Source organism: Amphiprion ocellaris, chromosome 3, assembly GCF_022539595.1.
Source record: "Amphiprion ocellaris isolate individual 3 ecotype Okinawa chromosome 3, ASM2253959v1, whole genome shotgun sequence".
Taxonomy (NCBI): domain Eukaryota; kingdom Metazoa; phylum Chordata; class Actinopteri; family Pomacentridae; genus Amphiprion; species Amphiprion ocellaris.
Genome location: NC_072768.1, coordinates 17,921,258 through 17,947,941, shown reverse-complemented (window position 1 = coordinate 17,947,941; position 26,684 = coordinate 17,921,258). Strand labels below are relative to the sequence as shown.

Sequence of the window (26,684 nt, the reverse complement as noted above, 5' to 3'; positions counted from 1 at the left end):
TGAATCTACCTTTTCAACATGCGCAATCCAAAGATATTTTTCCACATCTGTATAGTTTCTGAGGTTTCTGGTGTACATTTTTTATGATATGTGTTATATTATTCTGATGGTAAATGGGTACACGTGTACATCTGTAAAAGCGTAGGATGGTTATCGACATGTGATAGTTTGTTCCACAGTGGGAAGCTATCGGCGCAGTGCGAAGAGGACTGGAAACTCTCAACCCCACAGCAGAACGTTTTTTTACGCTCGCAAAAGAAAGCATGTCTCGCTGTGATGGAGGAATACCAATGGAATGAAATCCACTTAAAGACATATCAATATCTCATCTATTTTTCAGGAAAACAACTTCATTTTATGTCCAGATTTTGTTACTTCAGGAAAAAGGAACTTTGTAGAGTTTGAATGAAGTGCAAAAGAGGCAAGAGATCATTTGGTTTGTTTCTGTTTTTTTCTTTGTTTGGAGGTAAGATAAGCTGTCATTTTACAGGATTATATTACAGATTTTTTTCTGTTGATGTTGAAATTTATGTAAATACAAATTTCTATTTAAACAGTCTTGACTCTGGGTGTCCAATTATCTTCTTACTCTGATTATGAGCAGTGATGCCTCTTTTTAATTTGCGGAGTTTCCAGTCTGGTAACAGTAAATATCAGCCGATATACTGCAGTAACAAAGTAATTAGTTTGATCAAACAAAACAGATGAAGGCTTCTGCTGTCAGGTTATTGACTGAAACTAATGGAGGAATGAATCATTAACATTTTTCTAATATTCTAGCAGAAGAAAAGCTGCCAGTCTTTGATTTTCAATATTGCACTGTATTATAAAGTAGAAAACTTGGAAAGAGTTTACACTTTGAGGTCATTATTAAGGTTGTACCAACAGAATGCACAACAATTAACATAAAGAATACCAAGCTGCAGGTCATCTAACCTCACAACACCACCACAGCCTCGTCCTCCACCACCAGCAGGCACCTTCCACGGGTATTCTTTTTCTCTTCTGAATAGGGAATGACTGACATTTCTGGTGATGATGATGATGATCTTCAATATTTTCAGGTTCAACTGTGGAGCCTATTAGATCGAAGATGCAAGTAGAGCCTGGCAAAATGCAAAGCGCCACAGCGAATGCAATTGTAGAAAGAACGGCAGAACCCACGGCTTACTGGGCAACCCACAAAACTGTTTACCCAAACTTGTACAATGGAGCCAAACATTTCCTGTGTACCTCAGCCTCATCTGTGCTGTGTGAACAGGTTTTTCTTTTTCTTAGGCTGGGGAGATGTGGAGTAAAAGAAGGAACTGCTTGAGTCCCAAACAATGTTCCCTCTAATTTTTCATGAGTCTGAGCAAACACACAAACTCCCTGAGCGTCCCTTGGGACCACTGTGAGCAACATCAGACGTGTGCACTGTGGTCACAACCAGCATCGCATCCATTCAAGTTACATGGTTCATTAAAAGAATCAAAATTACAGCATTTACATTTCTGTTAAAACACTTTGTCAACAGGAGCCAGTTGAAGGCTGCAGTGATTTTAGTGACACTACAATGTATAAGAGTGAAAGTTATTGAATATTGTCTCTCTTTACTGTTGCAGCGGTTCTTCAAATTGCAGACGGACCCTGTTCACTTTCCATAGACACCCAATGTTATTCCTGTAGCTTGAAAGACAGCTACTTTTGATAAAACTGGGCTTGTAGCACATTGTCTGCCTTGCAACAATGGGAAAAGAGGCACCGTTTATGTTTTGACAACCTATATCTAATGAGTTATTGATGCTGGAAGTCCGAATCTGTGAATATCTTTCCAACTTTACTGAACTTGGGGCCACTACCACCTAAGGAGTGATATATTTAATTTGAAAAAAGCATTTAGCCATACTTAAAGCTTTAAGTGCTTTATTAACACGGAACTAAAAATTTTGTATTGTTTTATTATCACAGGTTCTGTCTGAAAAGAGGTGGCATCATTTTAAACAGTGAAATCAAACTAACAAAATGTAATGACCAACCAGTGAGCAATACTGGATTCTGCAAAAACATAAACAACTTTTTTTAAAAATCTGAATTTATCTTAACACAGTTAATGTTATTAACTTATTTTTGTGTGTATGCATGTATTTATTGATTTATTTAGTACTGTTAACATATCAGAGTTCTGAGTGAATTTTTTCTTAAGATAGGCAAAGGCCATTTTATTGATTACAATAGGCCTGTTAAAATGTTTAATTAAAAAATAAAAAGTATTTAAAAAAAAAAAACAACTTAGGCAATTTATTGAGTCACTAAAATACTGTAGAGTACAGACCACATCAGCTATGATTATAAAGCATCCCTTGGTAAATTAACAACCAGATACTGATGTCTCTCACCATATGGACTTCAGGAGATGACCTGGGGGATGATAAACTGTGACCTACTGGTTGGGCTTCTCTCTGTTCTCATGTTTCTTACATGTTTGTCCCCTGACAGGCCGGGTCGTAATGTTTTGTTGAGCAACACACCATACTATGATGTTTTTACAATGATGGTTCTACTATGGAACCCAGTTTGACATGTTCAGGTGTTTTTTGTGTGAAAACTCAGTGATTTCAGGTATCAGAAGGTGGTTTTCAACTTTCTTTGTTAACTTTCTGCTTCAACTTTAAACTAAATTTCCTTCACTAACCCCCGCCTTCTGGACCTTCAGTAAGCTGTGTTCCTATTGGCTGTCCAGGTGGCTGCTTGGTGTTATCAGGAACACCCTGAGCAGCTCAGTGTCTTCCTGCTTTTAGCTGCAGACAAACATTTCCTCTGCTTCTCTTCACCAGTGAACTGGGTTTGGCTCCGTTGCTTTAGGTTGTTTTTTAGGCGTTGGCTTGCAGCTTCCAGCAGTAAAATAGGCTTTAATGTGTTTCTTGGTGTGTTTTAGAGCTTTGTACTGGATAGTTGTCTTGGTAAATGTGGTTCTTTAGCCACAGTTAGCACATGGTGCTAATGTGTGCAGTGATTAGTGGATTTGCTGCAGCTGAGTTGTGTCTTTATCTTGGCTGTAGTGAGTCTTTAGAGGTTTTTGGTCAGACACATTCTGTATTCTTGTTTGAGAACCAAGGTTGGTTGTCCAGAAGGTAAGAGTTCCTGTCCTGATTCTCTGTTCTCAGAGGTTCTCTGGTAGGCTGCAGGAGACTTTAGCGTTTGGGTTGTGCTAGTTTGGTTTTTGTAAGGTTTCATTTGGACGACTATCTTGAGGCTCCTCCATGTGGTTTAGTGAGGTTTTCTGGAACAGTTCTACATAGCAACCTGCAGCAGAAGAGACTTTGAGAGTTTTTAGGAAGTTCTGGAGACCAGACTTTAGAGCAGCAGAAACATTTGTCAGCAGTTTGAGCAGGAGAAGGTGAGCTTCAGAGTAGGAAATGAGATGGAAACCTTCTTTACCTGTGTGGTGAGGTCCTGTACCAAGAGTTTGAGCAGGTGTGAAGAGTCTGTAGTTCTTTGGTCTGAAAGCACAAGAAGGAATCGACTCATTAAAGGAGAAAACAGGAGATGTTGTTGGTTCTTCTGTCGCCTCTGCAGTTTTCCTTAGCCTGAATATCAAGTTTATATTTTAAATGATTTCCCATGTGAGCCCAAGAAGACTTCAATAAACTCCCTCCATCCCCTGGACACAACAGATTTTATTACCATGTTAAATGTTTTTTTTTTTTTTTTTTTTTTTTTTTTTAATGTTTTTTGAGCTTTAATCATAGTTTTTTCTCTTTGCTTGTTTAGTTTTGTCATCTGTGTAAAAGGTGCTAAACAAATAAAGTTGAACTGATAAACTGAATAATTGACTAACTCATGATTGTGACAACAGAAGTATTTTCATTGTGATTTAAGGGTTTATTTCATTTTTAAGGTTGGGGTTTAAAATCTTGACAGAAAAAGAAGATTAAAGAAATAAACTACATAACAAAAGCCAATTAAATCAAACAAAAAAAAATACAATAAAACTTAAAAAAATTTTATTGTTAAAAGATTTAAGAAATTTAAGATGTAATTTTCTAATTAAACATTTAATTTTTTAATTAAATGTTTTGTCTTTTTAACGGTTTAATAATCTAATTAAATGTTTTGCATTTTTTAAATGTTTAATATTCTTGTTTTAATTTTATTTTTTTAAATGTTTAATTATGGAAAATATTTTATCTGTAATTTTTAATATTTGTATTTTTAAAATTTTGTTTAATTTCATAATGACATACATTGTATGTTGTTGAATTATCTAATTCAATATTTTGTCTGTTTAATAGAGTTAAACATTAAATACAATTAAATTATATGTACATATACCACCTTTTAATGTTTAGTTTTCTTTTTAAATGCTTCATTGTATTTTCTATTTAATTCCTATTTGAAGTTTTATTGTCTTTATGATGTAATTTTCTAATTAACATTTAATTTTTTAATTAAATGTTTTGTCTTTTTAAGGGTTTAGTAATCTGATTAAATGTTTTGCATTTTTAAAAATGTTTAACATTCTTCTTGTTGAATTGTATTTTTAAATGTTTAATGATGGAAAATACTTCATCTGTAATTTCTAATATTTGTATTTTAAAAATTTTGTTTAATTTCATAATGACATACATTGTATGTTGTTGAATTATCTAATTCAATATTTTGTCTGTTTAATAGAGTTAAACATTAAATACAATTAAATTATATGTACATATACCACCTTTTAATGTTTAGTTTTCTTTTTAAATGCTTCATTGTATTTTCTATTTAATTCCTATTTGAAGTTTTATTGTCTTTATGATGTAATTTTCTAATTAAACATTTAATTTTTTAATTAAATGTTTTGTCTTTTTAAGGGTTTAGTAATCTGATTAAATGTTTTGCATTTTTAAAAATGTTTAACATTCTTCTTGTTGAATTGTATTTTTTAAATGTTTAATGATGGAAAATACTTCATCTGTAATTTCTAATATTTGTATTTTAAAAATTTTGTTTAATTTCATAATGACATGTATTGTATCATGTTGAATGATCTCATTCAATATTTTGTCTGTTTAATAGAGTTAAACATTAAATTACATTAAATTATATGTACATATACCACCTTTTAATGTTTAGTTTTCTTTTTAAATGCTTCATTGTATTTTCTATTTAATTCCTATTTGAAGTTTTATTGTCTTTATGATGTAATTTTCTAATTAAACATTTAATTTTTTAATTAAATGTTTTGTCTTTTTAAGGGTTTAGTAATCTGATTAAATGTTTTGCATTTTTAAAAATGTTTAACATTCTTCTTGTTGAATTGTATTTTTTAAATGTTTAATGATGGAAAATACTTCATCTGTAATTTCTAATATTTGTATTTTAAAAATTTTGTTTAATTTCATAATGACATACATTGTATGTTGTTGAATTATCTAATTCAATATTTTGTCTGTTTAATAGAGTTAAACATTAAATACAATTAAATTATATGTACATATACCACCTTTTAATGTTTAGTTTTCTTTTTAAATGCTTCATTGTATTTTCTATTTAATTCCTATTTGAAGTTTTATTGTCTTTATGATGTAATTTTCTAATTAAACATTTAATTTTTTAATTAAATGTTTTGTCTTTTTAAGGGTTTAGTAATCTGATTAAATGTTTTGCATTTTTAAAAATGTTTAACATTCTTCTTGTTGAATTGTATTTTTTAAATGTTTAATGATGGAAAATACTTCATCTGTAATTTCTAATATTTGTATTTTAAAAATTTTGTTTAATTTCATAATGACATGTATTGTATCATGTTGAATGATCTCATTCAATATTTTGTCTGTTTAATAGAGTTAAACATTAAATTACATTAAATTATATGTACATATACCACCTTTTAATGTTTAGTTTTCTTTTTAAATGCTTCATTGTATTTTCTATTTAATTCCTATTTGAAGTTTTATTGTCTTTATGATGTAATTTTCTAATTAAACATTTAATTTTTTAATTAAATGTTTTGTCTTTTTAAGGGTTTAGTAATCTGATTAAATGTTTTGCATTTTTAAAAATGTTTAACATTCTTCTTGTTGAATTGTATTTTTTAAATGTTTAATGATGGAAAATACTTCATCTGTAATTTCTAATATTTGTATTTTAAAAATTTTGTTTAATTTCATAATGACATACATTGTATGTTGTTGAATTATCTAATTCAATATTTTGTCTGTTTAATAGAGTTAAACATTAAATACAATTAAATTATATGTACATATACCACCTTTTAATGTTTAGTTTTCTTTTTAAATGCTTCATTGTATTTTCTATTTAATTCCTATTTGAAGTTTTATTGTCTTTATGATGTAATTTTCTAATTAAACATTTAATTTTTTAATTAAATGTTTTGTCTTTTTAAGGGTTTAGTAATCTGATTAAATGTTTTGCATTTTTAAAAATGTTTAACATTCTTCTTGTTGAATTGTATTTTTTAAATGTTTAATGATGGAAAATACTTCATCTGTAATTTCTAATATTTGTATTTTAAAAATTTTGTTTAATTTCATAATGACATGTATTGTATCATGTTGAATGATCTCATTCAATATTTTGTCTGTTTAATATAATTTAATGTAATTTAATGTTTAACTCTATTAAACAGACAAAATATTGAATGAGATCATTCAACATGATACAATACATGTCATTATGAAATTAAACAAAATTTTTAAAATACAAATATTAGAAATTACAGATGAAGTATTTTCCATCATTAAACATTTAAAAAATACAATTCAACAAGAAGAATGTTAAACATTTTTAAAAATGCAAAACATTTAATCAGATTACTAAACCCTTAAAAAGACAAAACATGGGTACCCGTATAGCTCAACGGGTTAAGCGGGTGACTCATCTACAGGGGCTGGTCCCTGATCCTGGGTTCGAGTCCCGCTAGTGGCCCTTTACTGCAAGTCTTCCCCTGACTCTTCTCCCCTGTTTCATCTCTGTCTCTCACTACACCTATCCAATAAAAGACAAACATTTAAATGTTTAATTAGAAAATTATATCTTAAAGACAATAAAAGTTCAAATAGGAATTACAATGAAGGATTTAAAAAGAAAATTAAACATTAAAAGGTGGTAAAACATTTAAAAAGAAAAACCTTAAAGATTTAATCGAAACATTAACAGACTGTCTGAAGGTTCAAACTAACAGAGAACTACTCAAGAACTTTTAAGATTTCAGTCCTCAGACTGTGTGAAGGTTCAAACTAACAGAGAAGTACTCAGGAACTTAGAAGATATCAGTCCTTGGACTGTCTGGAAGTTCAATCTAACAGAGAACTACTGTGGGACTTAGAAAATTTCAGTCCTCAGACTGTGTGAAGGTTCAAACTAACAGAGAAGTACTCAGGAACTTAGAAGATATCAGTCCTTGGACTGTCTGGAAGTTCAATCTAACAGAGAACTACTGTGGGACTTAGAAAATTTCAGCCCTCAGACTGTGTGAAAGCTCAGGTCCTGAGGACTCGGGAGGTCTGGAGGCTTTGAAAGTCTTGGAACTGAGGGTTCAACCCTCCAGCACAAAGGCTAAAGTCCAACCTCCTGATCAGAAAAATGATCGAGTCGAGACTCAAGTTAAAAAAAATTCGAAAATGGCAAAAACAATAGATGATAAATGCGCAAAAAAAAAAAAAGTATCGCACGCAGCTTAGAGGGAACAGTGGTCCCAAAACTGTTGATAAATTATTTCTCAATAAAACCTCATAACCAGTTACATAAGCACACCCTCTTTACTGACCTCTTTACCAATAAACCCCAAGACATACTTTGCCAAAATCCATAATAATCCATAAAATCTTTATTTGCACCAGCCCCATGTGAAAATGACATCAGTCTGTATTTGTAGAGCATCTCATGAATGTAGCAGCACCGTTTAAATGTTTCATAACACAGAATATAAGCAAAGAGTATATAGGGATACAGACAAACATGGGAAATAAGAAACGTGCTCTTCAATAGTTATTGTCATTATTATTACTAGTAATATTATTTTTGTGTCCACTACAACCCATACAATCATCTAGTGTAGTCAAACAGGAATGTGTGCATGGCGAATCAAATCCAAAACAATCCATGAACCGACCACGTCTTGATTGCACTTCATATTATTGACCACTAGATGTCCTACTCGAGCACTGTGTGTCATTGAGGCCTCGAGTAATGAACCATGTTTTGAATGAAGTGTCGAAGCTTCAACAAAACCTCGATCAGCCATCACTAGCTTCACCCAGTGATATGTAGTTTCCCAGTCTTTGTTGAAGCTGCATCTCCTCTTCTTTGCTGTACTTTCCATTATCTCCGCCAAAATCCATAGTTTAGTGTTTGTGTCTGCTTTGCGGTGTGTCGCGACCGGTCGCGACTGGCACAATTTACGGCAGCTGACAACAAGGTGCGGCAGCAAGACACTGACAGGTTAATCTGGTCGTGATCGCATATCTGCGCTGTTTGACGAACATAGAAAAAAGCCAGATAAAAAATAAAACTCCCAGCATCTGTCCTTTAGAGTTTTAACTTTTGAAAATTATAGCTGCCAATCAAAATGCGGGACAGCGTCTCAATGGGTGGGACGTGGAAAAAGGGATGAAAATGCTGTGCAGTTCCGCACAAAGCGGGACACTTGGTCACCCTATTTGTCTTCTCTCACAGGCTGGTGCTCTATCTGTAAGCGCGCGACCGTGACCCTCCACCAGCTGCTGCCTTCAAAACATGCGCTGCGTTCAAGACCCACTCGTAAAACCGTAGTCTGGTTGTCACAAGTCCCCAAATTTGCTCAGTGGCTATGCTTCATAAGCACGGTCTTGTTTGACCGCACGACATCAACAACGTGTTGATTATCACAGGCAATTTACTATTTTAAAAGAACCGTTTGAATGTTATTCAAGTATGTACAAAGGGATGAAAATGAAATTAATCAGACCGAGCTTAAAAACAGAAGATTGTGCATAAAGGGTAAGTTTGTGAAGTTAGTAGTAGTCAAACTAATTTCTTCTGCTGTAAAAAGCCAGCATGGCCATCAACAAGCTGAATATAAATGATGTCAATTTATGCAATTTACCTTCCCACACTGCATTACAGGTTGCACATTTGTTTGTCTTTTCAGGAAAGCTTTATATTCTTCACTCATGCTGTCATATTAAAAATACATAGAATCAGTTTAATCTTCACTGAGGAAACCATGCCTAAATTAACGGCTGTATAAACCCTTTTAGGGACTTTACCTTTCACCCGACACCTGAAACCAGGAGTTCTGTAACACTCTGTCTGCATTGGTAATTTGATTTAATGCAACTGTATTAAGGATTATGAAATCTAAGGCATTTGGGGTCCTTTAAAACCTGGGGTCTACAACGGTTTGCATAGTAATATATCCTTGCCAAGTTCATGATAGACACAGCCTAAATATGCCAGCAACATGTGGTCTTTTGGTGATTAACTAAATGTGAGCAGAGCTTTGTTTAGAGGAAGCAAAAACAGATAGTTTTAGGTGTTTGGACATAAATTTGAAGGCGTCACTTTGGAATCTGACAACTTGTGATTGATGTATTTCACTATATTCTGACATTTGATTGATCAGATAGATTGAATCTTTAAAAAGTGGAATAATCAGGAATTAAATTCATTGTTTGATATAAAACACATAATATCAAATATTTTACAGTTTGGGTGCATAATATTGCAAATTCGTAGAAGTTACTAAGTTAATTTAGAAAAATAAATTACATTTTTGCTGTAAAAAATTACACTACCATTCAAAAGTTTGGGGTCACTTAGAAATATCCTTATTATTGAAAGAAAAGCATTTTTTTTTCCTATGGAGATAACATTAAATTAATCAGAAATACAGTCTAGACATTGTTATGTCTATTGTAAATGACTATTCTAGCTGGAAACGACTGATTTTTAATGGAATATCTACATAGGGGTGCAGAGGCCCATTTCCAGCAACCATCACTCCTGTGTTCTAATAGTACATTGTGTTAGCTAATGGTGTTGAAAGGCTAATTGATGATTAGAAAAGTGTGAGTTTCCATGGAAAACATGAAATTGTCTGGTGACCCCAAACGTTTGAACAGTAGTGTATATTTTTCACATACATGGTAAAAGTAAATCATTCTTCAAATTGGCTAGTGAGCTATAACAGAAGATCGCCGGGGTACCACTTTGCTGTTAACTTGCTTTGGGGATTTCCCATAAGCCCTGAACGCACCACTCGTCCGACCACAGGCTGCGATGCACTTCAAAGGCTGCGGACCTGCAGGAAGCAGCCGATGAAGCACTCGTGCTTTCACTGCATTTTCGATGTTACCTGTGTTTCTGAGCGCTGGGGGTCATTTGTAATTGATGTAATTAACTAAGAGCAGCACTGGAATTTGTTTTTGTGAAAAACAGAAACGCGGGAAGAACTTGTCTTGTTTCAGAGGGGAATTTTCCGCCGATAGCAAGTTGGGGTGCGATTTTGAAGTGAAAGGTAAGATTTGACTGACATTTTTAATTTTTAACGACTCATCAGCTAGTGGCATTCATTGACGCAAATATTGACACAACATTTGGTTTCATTATGCAGCGTCATGAAACAGATCCCAACCCGTGTTTATTTTTTATCAAGAGTTAAATTTTGCAGATAAATAGAGGGAAAGTGAGATGGAAAATGTTCACCCCACATGCTGCCCTTTAACCTGAGTTATAGATCCCCTGCGGAGGCTTGGTTCAGTTTGATGGACAATGCTGTGTAACTGAGTCCCACAGCCGCTTATGCATGTCTGACAGTTCATTGTGCCTCATGATTGTGCTGTTTTAAAGGTAGAAACTTTTTTCCAGCATCCTGTCATCACTTCATCCACAGTAGTCTAATTAGCCTATCTCTTTGGTCCTATGTGACTTTTCTTTCCAGTCCTTTTAGGTAACAGCCAGCCATCTATCACACTACCTGGTTCAGTTTCTTTCCAGAGAAGACTTTAAACCACCTACTGATTAATTGTACATGAGGCAGGAAGGGGTAGAGGTGCTTTGATTTGGCAGATGGAAAGTGTTTTTGTTACGCTGTCAGGCCGCCCTGACTTAGTTACAGGTTCTTTGCCATTAGCAGGTTTTATGTTACGAAAATATTTAGTATATGTACCTGATTTGCACCTCATTCTGCACAGTAACTATCTGCTTTTCTGGATCTAATGTTGTTAAAGCTATAGTTATTTTATTTTATTTTTTTACCTGGACTCAGTTAATTGGTTTTCTTCATTCAACATATTCTCAATGCAAGTTTTGGAATTTGCAAAAGTGTGGAGAATTTGGGGTTGAGGTGGTAACGTGCATGGTTTTCTGTAGCAGACATTGTTTTGTTTTTTAGTAGTGAATTAGTGTGCATCTTTAAATAATTTGCTCGCCTTTAACCGTGTTCTGACTGTGACTGTAAAGAACAAAAAGCTGACAGAAGCGTGAAAGAGAAGCTGCAAAACAGTCAAACACATGGCTGCAACTATCCGCAGCCTCAATCAGTCTAATTTTTGCCTGGTTGCGCGTTGATTAAGCTTCTGCGATGTGACGTGGTTTGTGTAACCATTAAAGGAAGGTCACATTGTAACAGGAGTTGCTTAAAATCTGTTGTAGCCAGCAGACCACACTGAACTATTTTATATTTTTTTAATGAAAGCAGAATGCGCATTAGTTTTACAGTACTGAATGGAAGAGTGGAGGGGGTTTGAAATCCATTAAAGGACAACAGGAGGCAGTTTTTGCAGTAGAAAATCCGGTGGATATGGGCTAGTGTGTTGACCTGTTACTGCCACATGTCTGTTCCACATGTACTATGGTCACAGATTACAAGTAACAGTAATATATAGCCTTTAACCATTTGCAAAAGTCTATAGAGATATCACCATGATTTCTTCTGACAATCTGCTTTCTGTTCTTTCTCTTTTTAGCTTCATAAACTTAAAATTCCTACATTTTTGCCTTATGTAGAGATATTTTAGAGCAAGAACTACAACTATTGTAACACAGTGAAAAGTTCTGATTTGAATCAGTGTTATCGACACAGGCCCACATTTGCCAGATTCTAATATGATGATATTTCAATAGTGACAAAATTGCTCTGACATGCTTGAAAGCCACTTGTTACAGTAGTACAGTCTAGAAATTCATTCATCAAGTGTTCTGCAGTCTTCATCCATTTGCTGCTAGAAGTACATTAGTCCCATTTGATGCAGGTAAAAAGGAGGCACATTGCAGTTGCTTGTGTAAAAGCAGAGCAACTGGATCATCAAACTGAGCTTCACAGTGGCCAAATCTTGTGTTTTTCTATGACCAATTCGAAGATAACAAGTGGCATGCTAGTGGAGGGCACGGCTTGCTTTCAGTCACACTATCTCCGCTTCTTCCACTGCAGGTATGGATTCACATGCAGCCCAGCAGAGAGAGCTCTTCTCTGCAGCAGGTAGCTAGCCATGCCTAGCTAGAGTTCTTACCCTGCTGGACTTTTTCCTTCTACTCGAGCCTTGGTCAGAAAAACAGGACTTTCAGAGACTTTTAAGTCCCCCGTCAGGCCTCTCTGAGCTGGACCATCCTACGGGGCAACATGGGGGAAAGACGGACACGCTCCTTTCACACAACGTGCCACGTGCAACAGGACTTCGGCAACAGGCTGGGGAGTTCCTTCATACACTACAGTCCCAATGGATACGCCAGCACGAGGCTCAGCCTGGATCAGGAGGTGGACGCTAACCTTGCAACCTCCACTGGCAGTATGACCAGTAGCATTGCTGTACGGGCTCCTGCACCTGACAGAAGCCACTACTCTCCTGTTTCACTGGAACTGGACCCCACAGCGGTGAATAATGGATCAGGCATTCCCTGCTGTCCGCCAGCGGACACAAAGGACCCGGCGCTGCAGATCATAGAGAGCCAGCCCTCTGTCATCTCTGTCCCGCCACCTCTTCCTCGCTCGAGCTGGCTGCGTCATCATCAAAAGGAATTCCAGAGCCCGTACATCAAGACTAGCATGCAGGGGGATGTTTACAACTTCTTAGAGAGACCTGCTGGACTAAAATGCTTCCTCTACCACTTCCTTGTGTGAGTACCTCTTCAGTTCTGTGTATGCTGATTTCAAAGACCTCAGTAGCAGAGTGAGTAGACATCCTTGCAGGTGACCCTACATTAGAGGTTAACAAGCTTTTATTTGGCACAAATGACTGAATTATAGTAAATACAGAATTAGGAGCGCTCAAAAACACAATCTCCCTTAACACAGTCCAAAGGTTTACAGCATTTATTTAAACAAAACATCAGCCTTCATGAGATTTATCCAGCATATAGACACTCTGGCACATTGAAAAGAGTCTTGTAATCAAATGCTTGATTGATCACGGTGTCAAAACCTACATGTCAGTGTGAGCAGCAGTCAGAAAGTCAGTGAACAGACAAGCCGTCTCTGTGCCGTGTTTCTTCTGTAGCTCCAGTCGCTCTCTCGTTAATTACATCTAGTGCTGTTCCTTCCAGTGTTAGGTTCTGGTTCCCAGTAACAGAAGGAGAGGTGTGTGTGGCCTGCAAGCCGTCTGCGATTGTTTTTAAGTAAACCCAACAGAAGCAGGTCAGGTCAGCGTGATCTGGACAGCCACACCTCTGGCCCTGATTAACTTGGTCTTTTCTCCTCTTGCATAGTGTCAGCAAATCAGCAACCTTATGCATGAAACATTTACTGTATTCTATTGCAGGTGCTAATCATCTGATTCTCACCTTATGTTTCATTTATTCTCCATTATTTGAATGGAGGAAATCCTGGGAAAAAATAGTGAGTAGGTGAAAAAATATAAAAATGCAAAAAGCAACAACATAAAAATACAACTGTGGTCAAGAATACTTCTCTAACGTGAGAGACTGGCTCTCAAGTATCTCACACTGTAGTCATAGTAAGCCCTGAGCACATGGATTTAGACTAGATTGGATGAAAATATGAATGATTATGATAGAAGTTCAACAGAAAAGCTTCCACTGAACTCTGTTTACATTCAGCCGAATGATCACAAAGAAGAGATGTTCTTTTTCACAAAAAGACGCATTGTTCAGTAATGACAGTATTGATGTGACAAAGTTCATGGTTTTAAAGCTTAATTTCGCTGCACTTACAAAAGCCACAGCAGACGGCATTTCCCTGTTTTCATTTCCTCATGGTCATGTATGGTTTGGGGGCAGTAAAAGCATGCTGTCCTGTCTGTTGCCAGCTCTCGTGTGTCAGGAGGATTAGTCGCTGCTGCTGCTGCTGCTATAGTTACACATGCATCATGAAGTGGACCATTAATTGGCTGAAAGGTGCCAAATACCACGTTGTGTTTAAGTAGGTCTTTGCCATGGCAATTAACTAGAGCACCGAGCGGTAAAATAATTAATTTAAAGAAGTGCCCCAGGAGCCAAAGAACTGCAGCACATTTAGCCAACTCATCACCAAAGTTCATGTAATGATGGCTTCTAAGTTAAAGACATTTCTATGCAAACGTTATAATATAATGAACCATATATTGTAGAAAGGGCTATTTATTATCATACAGATGATTGCAGCTGACCTTTTTTTCGCAACATTAGCTGTGACATTTTTGTTTTCTCTACATTTGTGTGTATGCACAGAATATCCTCCTAAAGTATGTTAACACTTAGGAGAAGTTGATATTTATATGTATAGTAGGGCTAACTGATGTGCAAAAATATCATATTGTTTTGACAGATGTTGGAATCTTATACAGTATTTTAGCGGGAATGGTGAATTTTGCATCTCCTTTCCACTGAAAAAGAATACGATGAACATGATGATGTATGATGTGCTGCATTTTGCACCAACAGGCAGGTTCTCTTACATCTGGAGAATAATGATTTATACTTCAGAGCACCTCTGTAGTAGCAGAATGCTTTATTTATATATATTGATAATAATGCATGTTGTGACATCTTTTACCTTTTTATACATACACTACTGTTCAAAAGTTTGAGGTCACTTAGAAATGTCCTTGTTTTTAAAAGAAGTTTTTAAATGAAGATAACATTAAATTAATCAGAAATACAGTCTAGACATTGTCAATGTGCTTCTAATGTGTTCTAATGCTACATTGTGTTAGAAAGTCACGTTGAAAGGGTAATTGATGATTAGAAAACCCTTGTGCAATTATGTTAGAACATGAATAAAAGTGTGAGTTTTCATGGAAAACATGAAATTGTCTGGCTGACCCCAAACTTTTGAACAGTAGTCTAAATTCATTGCACTTGATATTTGGATTCATTGTTTAGCACTAATCCCCGGTTCACGTCCCGGCTTTCCCGGGATCTTTCTGCATGGAGTTTGCATGTTCTCCCCGTGCAGGCGTGAGTTTTCTCCGGGTACTCCAACTTCCTCCACCAGTCCAAAAACATGCCGAGGTTAACTGGTGATTCTCAATTGTCCGTAGGTGTGAATGTGAGTGTCCTTGGTTGTCTCTATATGTAGCCCTGTGATAGACTGGCAACCTGTCCACGGTGTCCTTCACCATAAGTCAGCTGCGATAGACTCCAACCCCCCCACCCTGTGACTCTAATGAGGATTAAGCGGTGTATAGATGATGGATGGATTGATGCATGCTTAGCACTAATAAATAGTACCTTTCAAAACAAAAAGTACAATAAACATCTACTGTTAACATGCTTTAGGAGGGCGCTTTATCCATGTTTCAGCAGTATCTCCTTCATCCTGAGAAAAATTGAAAAAAGTTACAGCTAATGATGAACCTTAAAAAATTATTTGGTCACCTGTATATGTCATCAGTTTATGTGTCTACACGCTCGGCACACTATCTCACTTTTGGGTTATGACTCAGCAGTTAGACAGCTGAAGCCACGAATAATCATTTGTCTGTCAGAAGGATTATACGAAAACTACCTGGTTGAGGCGAAATTAAAAATAATTGTGTGTGTAATTGTGCTTAAGGAGAAGGAGGATTAGTCTGTCTCATTAAAATCTCACCTTAGTCTGTCAAAAGATGAACAGAAACACTGCAAAGATTTTCTCTACTGTATGCATGTGTGTTCTGTGCCCTGAATTGCTGGTAATCCTTTCCAGCAGTAATTGAAGCTCTAATGTTCTGCCTTAATAGAAGAGAGGGAACCTGAGCCTGTCTTTCATTCAATATTAAACCCTTCTGACTGATCCCCACTGACACTCCTTTAAGTAACTCTTACTTGTCAGTGGCTATCGCTGGGGGCCATCTATTCTCCTGGCCTCTTTAGAGATTGGCAGGAGCTGTGTGCAGCACTCATGACAGCCCTAATAGGTCAGCTCTAATAGCCCTACTCTGCGTTGAGATGACATACACACAACTAACACACCGCACGCACAGGTGGTTACTTAATTCATCCGGTGCCTCTGTTGTGCTGGAGCAAGGATCAGCAAGTTCAGCAATTCAGCATCTACCAAAACACAAGCATACACAGATGCACAAATGTAGTTGGATTGCATGATACGATGATGGTAAATTCGGAAACATATTGTCTCATACAGGCTAACATATCTAAAAATGCCCTATCAACGCTCCACCTGGCTGGTCAGAACATCTGTCCAATCAGCAGGCACTATAATAGGATAACACATCATCTACAGGATAGTCATTTCTTGCAGATGAATGTATGCTTGCGTGAATATTACATACAAATAATTGACTTTGAATAATCATAGAGAACAGTTTTTTTTTCTTTAAAAGGTGTCGAACCAATCCGAAAAACTCATTTGAAACAGATGAAAATATTTAGTGTGTATCTTCCGAGTCTTTGCAATGATCTAAAAATAAGTTTTGACATTTTATTATTTGCTTGTTGCATTTTTCCTTAATTTCTCTGGTTGAAGAGAAATTGTGCACACAATATCTATCATTATTGAATTATTTAATTGCAAAAACTAATTAAGAAGGAAATAATTTAATGAAACTGAAGTAGTAACAGTTTAAGTTGCAGACTTTGTTTATGGTTTACTAAAGAGCATTCTCTCTCCCTTTAATGGTGGAAAGCAGAAAAATTAAAACAGACAATATTGGAAAAATGTATAAAATATCTGTATATATAAAATGGTATATTTATTCAATGCAAACATGCACGCATATGCCATGCCAGTGATGGCAGAGTTAGTCAGAGTGGGTAGAAATCCCTTGGACTCGGGACAGCATACGTGGACATGTGTTAGAAAAGAGCCTTATGCAATGGCATGCAGACTCTCCAGCATACAGACAACCTGGAGCAATGATCCCATCCATGTTTTGGTCACTCCCTCTGAGGCTTTTACGTAACCAAAGGGAATAAACATGTATGTCGTCATGATTCCTAAATGCCCTTCTCAGACCGCAAGCAGATTACAGCCATACCTCTTGGTCCTCCAAAGTCTAACTGTTTAGTTTCTTAGCTTGAGAAGAAAAGAGAGAATTGTGTTCAAAAGCATTGAACCAAAACAGTAAGAGGCAGGAAGATCAACTTACTGCACAACCTTAAATTTTTATATTCACCGGTATGTAAAATGTTCCTATATGATGAGGGCAATTTTTGCTATTATTATACCACAACCATTTTGCGGCAGAGAAAGAATGGGACCTGCTTATCCTCGTGAAAACACAATGGGCCAGATGTTGTCTGGAATACTTGGTTCTGTTATGTGCTTTTATATCTGTACAGATTATTGAAATGGCTGCAGAGTCCTCAGCATGCAGGCTTTCTCCGCCATCCATGTGGAATGGGCAGAAAGAAAACCTGTTGTTGAATATCTGCTTACAAGAGATTACCGGCTGAATCAAGTGAACTGTGTGGGTCACTTCTGTTTCACACTAGCAAGTTATGTACACCAGCAATTATTTTGTAATGCTGACTTTTTACATAAAAGACAGATCATACCAGTGGATATTTCATGGCTTGTACCCTTTTGTTGGACTTCTTTGTCTTCCTGACTCGAACCATAACAGTTCAACTACAGAACTGAACCTAAAAAATATAACTTTTACCAAATCAGTATGCAGTAGATATACATTTAGCAGTAGAAATGAAATTGTAGTGCCAAAATGCCACCAAAACCTGTACACTGAATGTGCCAGTTTTCTGAACCATATGTGGTTGTATGTCACAACGATACCACACAAAACATATAGAATACAAAAATTAGCAAGTTATTTTTATTTAAATTGAAAAACTGATTGGGCAGGTATGACAACATACAATAAACAAATCTAGCCTATTCCAAGTAGAACTGAGTTTTGGATTTTCAAAATGGTCCTCTAAATATTACAAAGAGAATCATTTTTATAACTTTCAGTCATTTCAGACATCACATATTCAGCTCATTACATTGTCCTACTAGAGATGCTTCAAAGTAAACTCATTAGCAGTCACTATAAATACACATTTACTCACACTTAAACTTTCTGCGCAGAGTCCAGCTTGTGACTTGAAGGACAAGTTTATTCCCAATGAAACATGAAGTAAGAGGATCCATTTTGATCCAAATAAACACGAGAATAAATTTTACCACTACTGTCTTGCTCACATAAGTGCATGTGATTACCATTAAATACATGTCAACATATGACAATGTCCCACAAGAAAAACGCCACTATCCCAACAGATCTGTGCATTTGGTCCTGCTTATAATATGATGATGTCATCCTAATGACCTAATGCAGTGATAATTCCCAATTTTGAGAAACATTTCAAAACTTCTTGGACTGGACAAACCAGCAATACTTTAGTTTTTATGGTACAATTTGTCATCCCCGCTCAATCTGTTCTGAAAGTTCAATATAATTATTTCCTTTTTATTTTTGTGACCAAGTATGTCATGTTAAAAAGTATTTTATATGTTTTGTATGTAGTATTGTGACATGCAAATACACGTGGTTTAGAAAATACCACTATTTGACTTCTGCATTATCATGTTTTTTGTTACTGTGTGCTGACAGACATTTATTGACATTAAATATCAAGTATTTACCATTTAAATACTTCGAATCAACCACAATCAGAAAATAAAAGATCTACTTACCGATATTACCAGTATCGCAGATTGTGAATCAATGGTGATTAGAACTAACAGTACAAATATGAGGATTTAATATTCCCTGGGATATTGTCATCCAAACAAACGCTCAAATTAGGGTGAGCAAAAAAACTGTATAAAAGTAGGTAAAGGGACGATTTTTGAAAATAAGACAACAATGGAAAATTTTTGATATATCAAGCTAAAAGGTCACAAAAATCCTTACAAATGTCCACATTATTATTATTATTATTATTATTATTATTATTATTATTATTATTATTATTATTATTATTATTATTATTATAGTAATAATAACTGTTATTATTATGCTATTAAAATTTCAGAAGCAGAAATTGTTCTAAAAATGTGATGATTTGAACAACCCATCGTTGTCTGTGCTGCTGGACTGAACATGTGTGTGAAGCAACCAGGTTTTAGAATTCGTAGCTTCTTTGCAGCTACATCCAAGTGCTCTAAGTGGACAAAGCATGTTTTCACTGCATTATTTTCAGCGATGTGTCAGTCGACCGCTTAACTAAACAGAGGAGCTAAATGCGTGGTTTTCAACTGTTTGCTTCTTTTTTTTTTATCTTGCCCTCCAAATTCTGAGGAGATTTTTTTATCTATTTTCCAAGTACTTGGTGCACAAGATGATAACTAAGCCAGGATGGAATATCCATGTTTGTGGCTGGTGGCTGATGTGGTGTAATCCACCCTAAGCCCTTCCATAGATGGATCGGAGGGGGGTCAGTTAAGAGGGTTGTGGAGGGCTGCTGTGTGTCTGACCATGCTCTGCAGCACTGATGGCAGTTTCCGTGCTCTTGGTTTCAAGTTTGTGCTGATTTTAGTCACAAGTTCGTATGTCATGTCATTCCCAAAAAGCAATCTCAGAATGAAGAGGTTTATTTCCAGAACTAAGAGAAAGCAGGCCTTCTGCTCACGCTGCAGCTGATAGCACTGCCATTACCGTCTCAAACAGACTACTTTATTGCAACAGCATTTAAAAAAAAATGTATATGTATATAAAAAATGCATTATAATGAAATACTTTTAACTAGGGCTCTACAGGTAATTGGATTAGGGTTATAAATATTCAGATATTTTATGTTAAAATGTGCAGATTGGGTTCCTTGTGGTTACCTCATCTACCTCATAGTAGAGTTTCTGCAAACATGCCTATTTATTTATCTGTTTGCCATTGGTAACCACTTGTGTATATTGTTTATACTGCTTTGTAATTTCCTTATTTTTATTTATTTCATTGGCTTACAACTACTAATTTCATGCCACAGTATGTGAATATGTGAGCTGTCATGACAATAGATAACCTTGAATCCTTAAATATGTACTAATTTACATATATTTTTTAGAACTGAAACCTAAATACTGGATAAAGCCAGGTTGAAAATTCTTGTTTCATTTTGTTGACATATTAGAGTCAAAGGTTTTTACAGAGGAGATGATTGCACTTTTTTGTCACTCCATAAACCAGGAAATACTGTTACTGTTACTCACTGCAGCCATTAAGAAATCAATTTTTGTATGTTTAAGTAACGAACATAAATCTGACTGAATAATGACAAACTTCTCTGTAAAGCCCTCAGAATGTAGACAGAAATAAATGTGTATGTAGATTCTACTTAAGTGGGGATTTCTGGATCAAAGTTTGAGAACAAACTCATATTGAAAAAACAGCTTTCCAAGATATGCATTGCAATACAAATCTGTGGGTCCAAACAGACAAGTAATAATAAAAATAAACACCTAAAAGTGTTTTTTTTAGGTTTTCTTTCTACTAGCCTGAAAGAAGGTATGTTCTAGGAACAAAATAATAAAAACAAAAAAAGCTTTGATTCATATTAGTGGCTAACTGGAGATGTTGTTTCTTATCTCCAACAAAACTAATGTAGTTTTATCATGCTTGATTATGAGGAATTCATCATCACAATATTCCCCCTTATATCTTCAATTATGGCCATTAAAATTGCTTCTCAGGTTAGCTGGAGAACAACAGGGTCTTTGACTTTCAATTTGTGGGAAAAGCTTTTAGAAGGTCCTCGAAAACATGGCTGGTCTTACAGTTAGTGCCAATATGACCCAAACCCAACGTCCAACCCATAGACTGTATAATAAAGAGGGACGTAGCTACCGTGATGTCATCCATTGGGTTCTGCACTGAGAAAATGAAGCCAGGATTTGCTACTTCCTGGTTGCCATCTTTGATTTTTGGAGCCAGATACAGAAGAATTGTCAGAGGGCCGAGCCAGAGAACAGTGATTGGTCAGACTGACTGAGAGCCGAGGACTCTCTGTCCCGCCCATATTTACCAGCTTCTGCTGTTTGCCGACGCTGCTGCTAGCAACGTTAGCCTCCAAAAGTGGAGCTAAACTCAACAACACACGCAGAAATAACCTCCACCAACTTCTAGAATGCATTGCACATATTATATCTGACACTAAAGCTGCACATAAAGTGCATTAAAAGTGGCACCAATAAGAAAATAAACATTTACTTACTGAGTCCTTTCAGTGTCTGCTAGTAGAATCAGCCGAAGGTAGAAAACTGGTTAAAACAAGCCAACGGGCAGAAAGCTTTCTGTGGAAAATGTTCTGCTCCTCCATCGATAAATAAACCAACAGTTATTATATCAGAATTAAATCCAAACGAGGAGAAGAGAATTTACGGCGAATGAGCGTCTCGGCTGCCTGACCTGTCAATCATTCCAGACCAGACTGTCAATCAAGTAACTACGCCCCCGACTTTGTAAAACTTAAATTTTATATAAAATTCAATATTGATTTATTTTCAAATCGGCCGCCTGATCTCTCATTTTGACCATGAAAACTAACGGAAAAAAAAAATCCCGAGCAGTAGAAAAGCAGTCTATAGAGTTCAAGTTTTTCCTGTAGAATTGGGGTCTATGGAGCCAGGGTTTTTTGGAGCCATTACCCGTGGTGGACGGAATGATACTGCAAGTTTTTGAGACTTCTGGGTAGGCTTCATTTTTGGAGTCAAGCGCTACGTCCGTCTGTATTATACAGTCTATGGTCCAACCTAACGCCTGATCACAAACTCTCACAGACTCAAATGAGGGTGAGAAGCTGCAACATGTGAAATTACATATTGAGTTACCATGACAACATCTGAGCATGTGTTATACTTTAGTGAATTTGGGACATTTCATCATATTTTTAACTTTCTTTATGACCAAAGCACTAAGGGGAAGGTATATTTCATCATTGTGCCATCATAGGACAAACACACACTGTCCAGGCAATGAATCACCAGTTAGCTACTTCCATGCAAAGTTCTTTTTCTTATAAAGTTAAGGGTGGTTGCCTCTTCCATGCTTCTTTTTAATATGCGTTCGAGCTTCTCGTGGTAACCCTGCATCGAACATCACCACTCTATAAACTGTGAGTAATTTCCTCAGACAAAGAATGCGAGTCCATGAATGTGGTCATTGGGTTTGGGCCTGCATGGCCGTGACTCAGAAGAAAGGGAGGGTTTAGGTCGAGGTAAAGAGATGTAGGATCTAAAAGGCAGACGTTATAATGTCTTAAGATGTTGTTCCAATGACTTTTCTTTCTTTTTTGTTTTTGATTTGAAGGGATATACTAGTGAAAGCACAGAAAAGTGCTGTTGGGTTATGATTAGCTTTGCAGACGCAAAATATAATCTTTGGATGTGCCGATTATGAAACTGTATAATCTCTGGGCTTAGGTTTTAGGTAGTATTGGACCTAGAGAGTTATGAAAGCAGAATGGTAGTTAGCGTGAGTGAAATTGTTAGCTCACTAGTTTTGATTTGCATATTAATGGCCCTGTTGTGTTGAACATATGTGTGGTGATGGAGCTATGTCTCCATTGTTTGATGGTGGAGGTGACTTGCTTTGATGAGCAGCAGAGAGCCCTTTCAGGTTTCAAAGAGTGGATTGTCGCACAAAACTCCTGTTTTTTGTTTGTTTGTTGTTGTTTTTTTTGCTTTTGAGGGTAGTGTTGAGTGTGTAGGTGCCCGTAAAGAGAATTTGGAGGTGGTTTACATCAATAACATCAGTTATTTAGAATATGTCTACCTGATGACCCATCGACTTGCCTTTACTCGCAAACTCAGCTATACAAAAAGGGGCAAATGCTGGCATGTGATGCTTCTTACTGTTTTCATGATCTACATCCAAAAGCGTTTGATTCCAATTGTGGGGGTTTAGTTGCAGATTGTCGGGAATCTGGACCAATTTTGATGGAAGGACAGAAAAAATGTAGTACAAGCAAACGTAACTCAGTCTACACTGATACACAGCTGATATGTATCTGGTTAATTAAGATAAGATAAGATACAACTTTGCTGTTTACTGCTTTTCTTAAAGATGAGATAAAATCGATTGATAACTGAGCTGGCTATGTATACTTTCTGTACGGATAAAGATTCAGGAGTAACACAAGCATTCAGATGCAGGTCAAAGGGAGGTCAGCACTTAGCTAGATAATTGTGTCAGTAGACTTACGATTGCACAACCTGATATCTCCTGCTGTGTGGAATGAGATTAAAAGAGTCTAAGGTTAAGATATCATTAAACATTTTAATTACAATGTATTTGTAGGGAGTGCTCATCCAGCATTCTACCTGTAGCACCATCTGTATTGATAAATTACATCAATCAGCCACAACATTCAACACAGGACATCTGTGGGAGGAGGTCCTGTGGTGTCTGGCATCAGGATGTTAGCTGCGGATCCTTTGGGTGCTGTGGACGGGATCTATGGGGTTTGGTGGTCGGGGCAATGCTTTGGGCTTTTAGCCATATTCCTCGAACCATTAGTGAGCAGTTTTTGCAGTCTGACAGGGTTCATTGTTTTACTGGGAGAAGCTGCTGCCCTCAGATTGCTTCTGCCCTCAGGGTGTGTGCTTGTCCGAGACCAATGTTTAGACCAGTGTAATGTGTCAAAGTAACATCCAAATGAAAGCCAAGACCCAAGGTTTCCCAGCGGAACATCACATTGTGAAGAGACAATCAGTGTCCTTCACTTTATCGGTCAGTGCTTTTTATCTTGTGGCTGATCAGTGTATATTTAAAGAACCAGCCAGTAATGGTCCACAGTTTTCAATCAGCTGATTAGTTGATCAGCACGATATTAACTGTTGGCAGTTTTAATAATCCGTTACCTAAAGGAAATCTATTTATTTTTAACATTTGTGCTTCCCAGATAAAAATATTTGCCTGATATCAATAATTTTATATGATTCTAAATTGGATACAGTACTTTTACCTTTGAATATGCTACTTGTGCCGCTTGTCGACTGACACTATAGTCCTCATTTTTTGTATATTTTGTCTGGTAATTTTTAACTTAGTTGTGACTACAGACACTAACTGGGGATGAGCCTGCTTGCAGAATAAAGGAAACTGAATCAAAGCGAATAACAGGCCATCGGGAACTATTAGAAAAACTTCATTTGCTTAACTTTTTTTACACTCAAAGCTGTTTATTTTTCACTTGATAGGGTGTATGATTTTTTTGTGTGTGTGCATGCAGTGCAATCTATGGTATGGGCACAATGTACACACAAGTGTATGTTTGTCTGCTACATATTATTGTGCTTACATTATTTTAAGCACAATAATATGTGATCTTGTCAATCACACTTTGAGATGACATTGTCCCTGTATGTGGGTGATGATTCCTAAGCTTATATTGCTTTAGTTTCGCTGCTGATTGAGTGTGACTCTGTGCTGTATTTATTTTAGTAACACTGGACAGATCTGCAGTCAATAATACTCTCTAAAGCCCCAGCTGTTTTGTTTTAATCAGATCCCAGGGGTTTTGGCCTGGCTAAATAAGGCTGCCTAATGGTTGTGAGTGACCCCGTCCTGTCTGCAGCAGACATCTCCCACAGAACCTGAGACTATGACATTAGGAAACTGCGAAATCACTGTGTCTACCACTATCTCTCAACACTTTATCACCTTAAAAGTTAACAGTAATGGGCTTGGTAGTAGTTTTCATTAGGTGTGTGTGTTTTATGTTGTTTAGTTTAATCTTGGGAACTTTTTATGTGTCAAGAGAACCTTTTGAGAAACAGGACTGTCTGTGTACTGGTCACGCTGTCTGATCATTGTCCTTTAAAGCCACACCTGAGGAGGCTGTGGATTAACTCGCTGTCTGAGAATTTGTCATCACTTGAACAGAACAAATACTTTTTGTGCACGACTGGCTGCAGTTAACCATTTTCTAATCATACCAGTACAAGCGAGATTTTGTCTGCTGATATTGAGTTGGTCTTAAGGAATTTTTAGATTTCCTTTACGTTAATATATTGTTTAAATTAGTTGCGTGAAGGACCCCATCCGGTGAAAATTGAGTTAACTTTTTAACACGTCCACACGATGTTCTATATGCATCATGAATGAAATAAGCAGTCAGCACCAAGGTGGAGCATTTCCACATTGAGACTGCATACTGATGATGGTCTAAAACTTATCAAGGTGGGACTATCTGTATCATTATTATTCCTTAGAACTGGTTTCTGTATTGCACATGTATGGCAGAATATCTCCAATATTAGAATTTACCATTGTGCAGTGTAGAGTAATTTTACAGTATTTGAGCAGAATTGTAGGTGAGCTGATGTGCTTGAGTTGCAGTAAGTGGAGAGAGGCAGGGATTTCGTAGATCCAGAGGAGGCAGCGGTGTAGAGTACCATTTAAGCCAATTTAAGACAGGAAGTGATTACAGAGAGTCCTCGATTTACATTGGAGTTCCATTCCTACAGATTGACGTAAGTCGGTTTTCGGCGCAAGTTGGAACTCTGGCGAAAATGTAAACAAAGCTGGTAGGTGCATCACGTTATGGCAAAAATGTAAACAAAGTTGTTGCGTACATCACGATATCGATCAGTTCTTTGGAAAAGTCATGAATGCCACACAATCCAAGGGGGCGTACAACCGGCGAATGTAAACAAAGCCGTCTTGTAGCACTAGTTCCAAGTAACGACAAAGCACTGTACGTCGTAAACCAAGGACCCGCCTGTAAATATGACAGATGTAACGACGAAACGCCGTAGGTCAAGGACGTCGTTAACTGAGGACCTCCTGTATTTTCATGCAAAAAAAACTCTGAATATGTAACTTTAATACACAGAGATGAGTTTTTAGGGATTTAATCAAGGACTCCAGAGGGACTTTAAATACAGAACTGACTGCAGTAGAGTGCAGGATACATCTCACTGCTGGCACAATATGTGGAATGTGGGTTTATTGCATTGCACTGTTATCCTTCCAAAACAGAACAAATGTTTCTTGCACTGACAGAAAACACACAGATTACATGACCTTGACAACGACCTACATGATGTTATATCTATATGACATCATATTTAAGCTGATCTTAATAAGATTCAACAGAAGGGAAATGGGTTTTCAGTTGACTTGACCTGCCCTCCTCTTAACCTGTCCCTCTGTATGGTCTTTCCCTTCCAGAAAGTCTGGTAATGCCGCTACCTGGAGCTCTGGCATCAACGTAACACCAAATGTTATTTCCGTTCGCCAGCCGCTGCAAACATCGGATTAAAGATATACTGAAATACACACCACAGTGGTTTTCAGATGAGATTCCCTTTTTTGTAGACTGACCCTGTAGGTCTTGCCACA

At 36.6% G+C, this 26,684-nt stretch overlaps 1 protein-coding gene across 1 annotated transcript in view; it reads left to right on the top strand.

The window, feature by feature from the left end:
- The first annotated feature begins 10,246 nt into the window (after positions 1 to 10,246).
- kcnq1.2 (potassium voltage-gated channel, KQT-like subfamily, member 1.2) overlaps positions 10,247 to 26,684 on the top strand; it is a 181,385-nt gene continuing 164,947 nt past the window's right edge. Inside the window, exons 1-2 of the mRNA XM_055009487.1 lie at positions 10,247 to 10,483; positions 12,398 to 13,080. Of these exons, the coding sequence (XP_054865462.1) occupies positions 12,587 to 13,080 (494 nt within the window). The 5' untranslated portion in view covers positions 10,247 to 10,483; positions 12,398 to 12,586. The remainder of the gene's footprint in view (positions 10,484 to 12,397; positions 13,081 to 26,684) is intronic.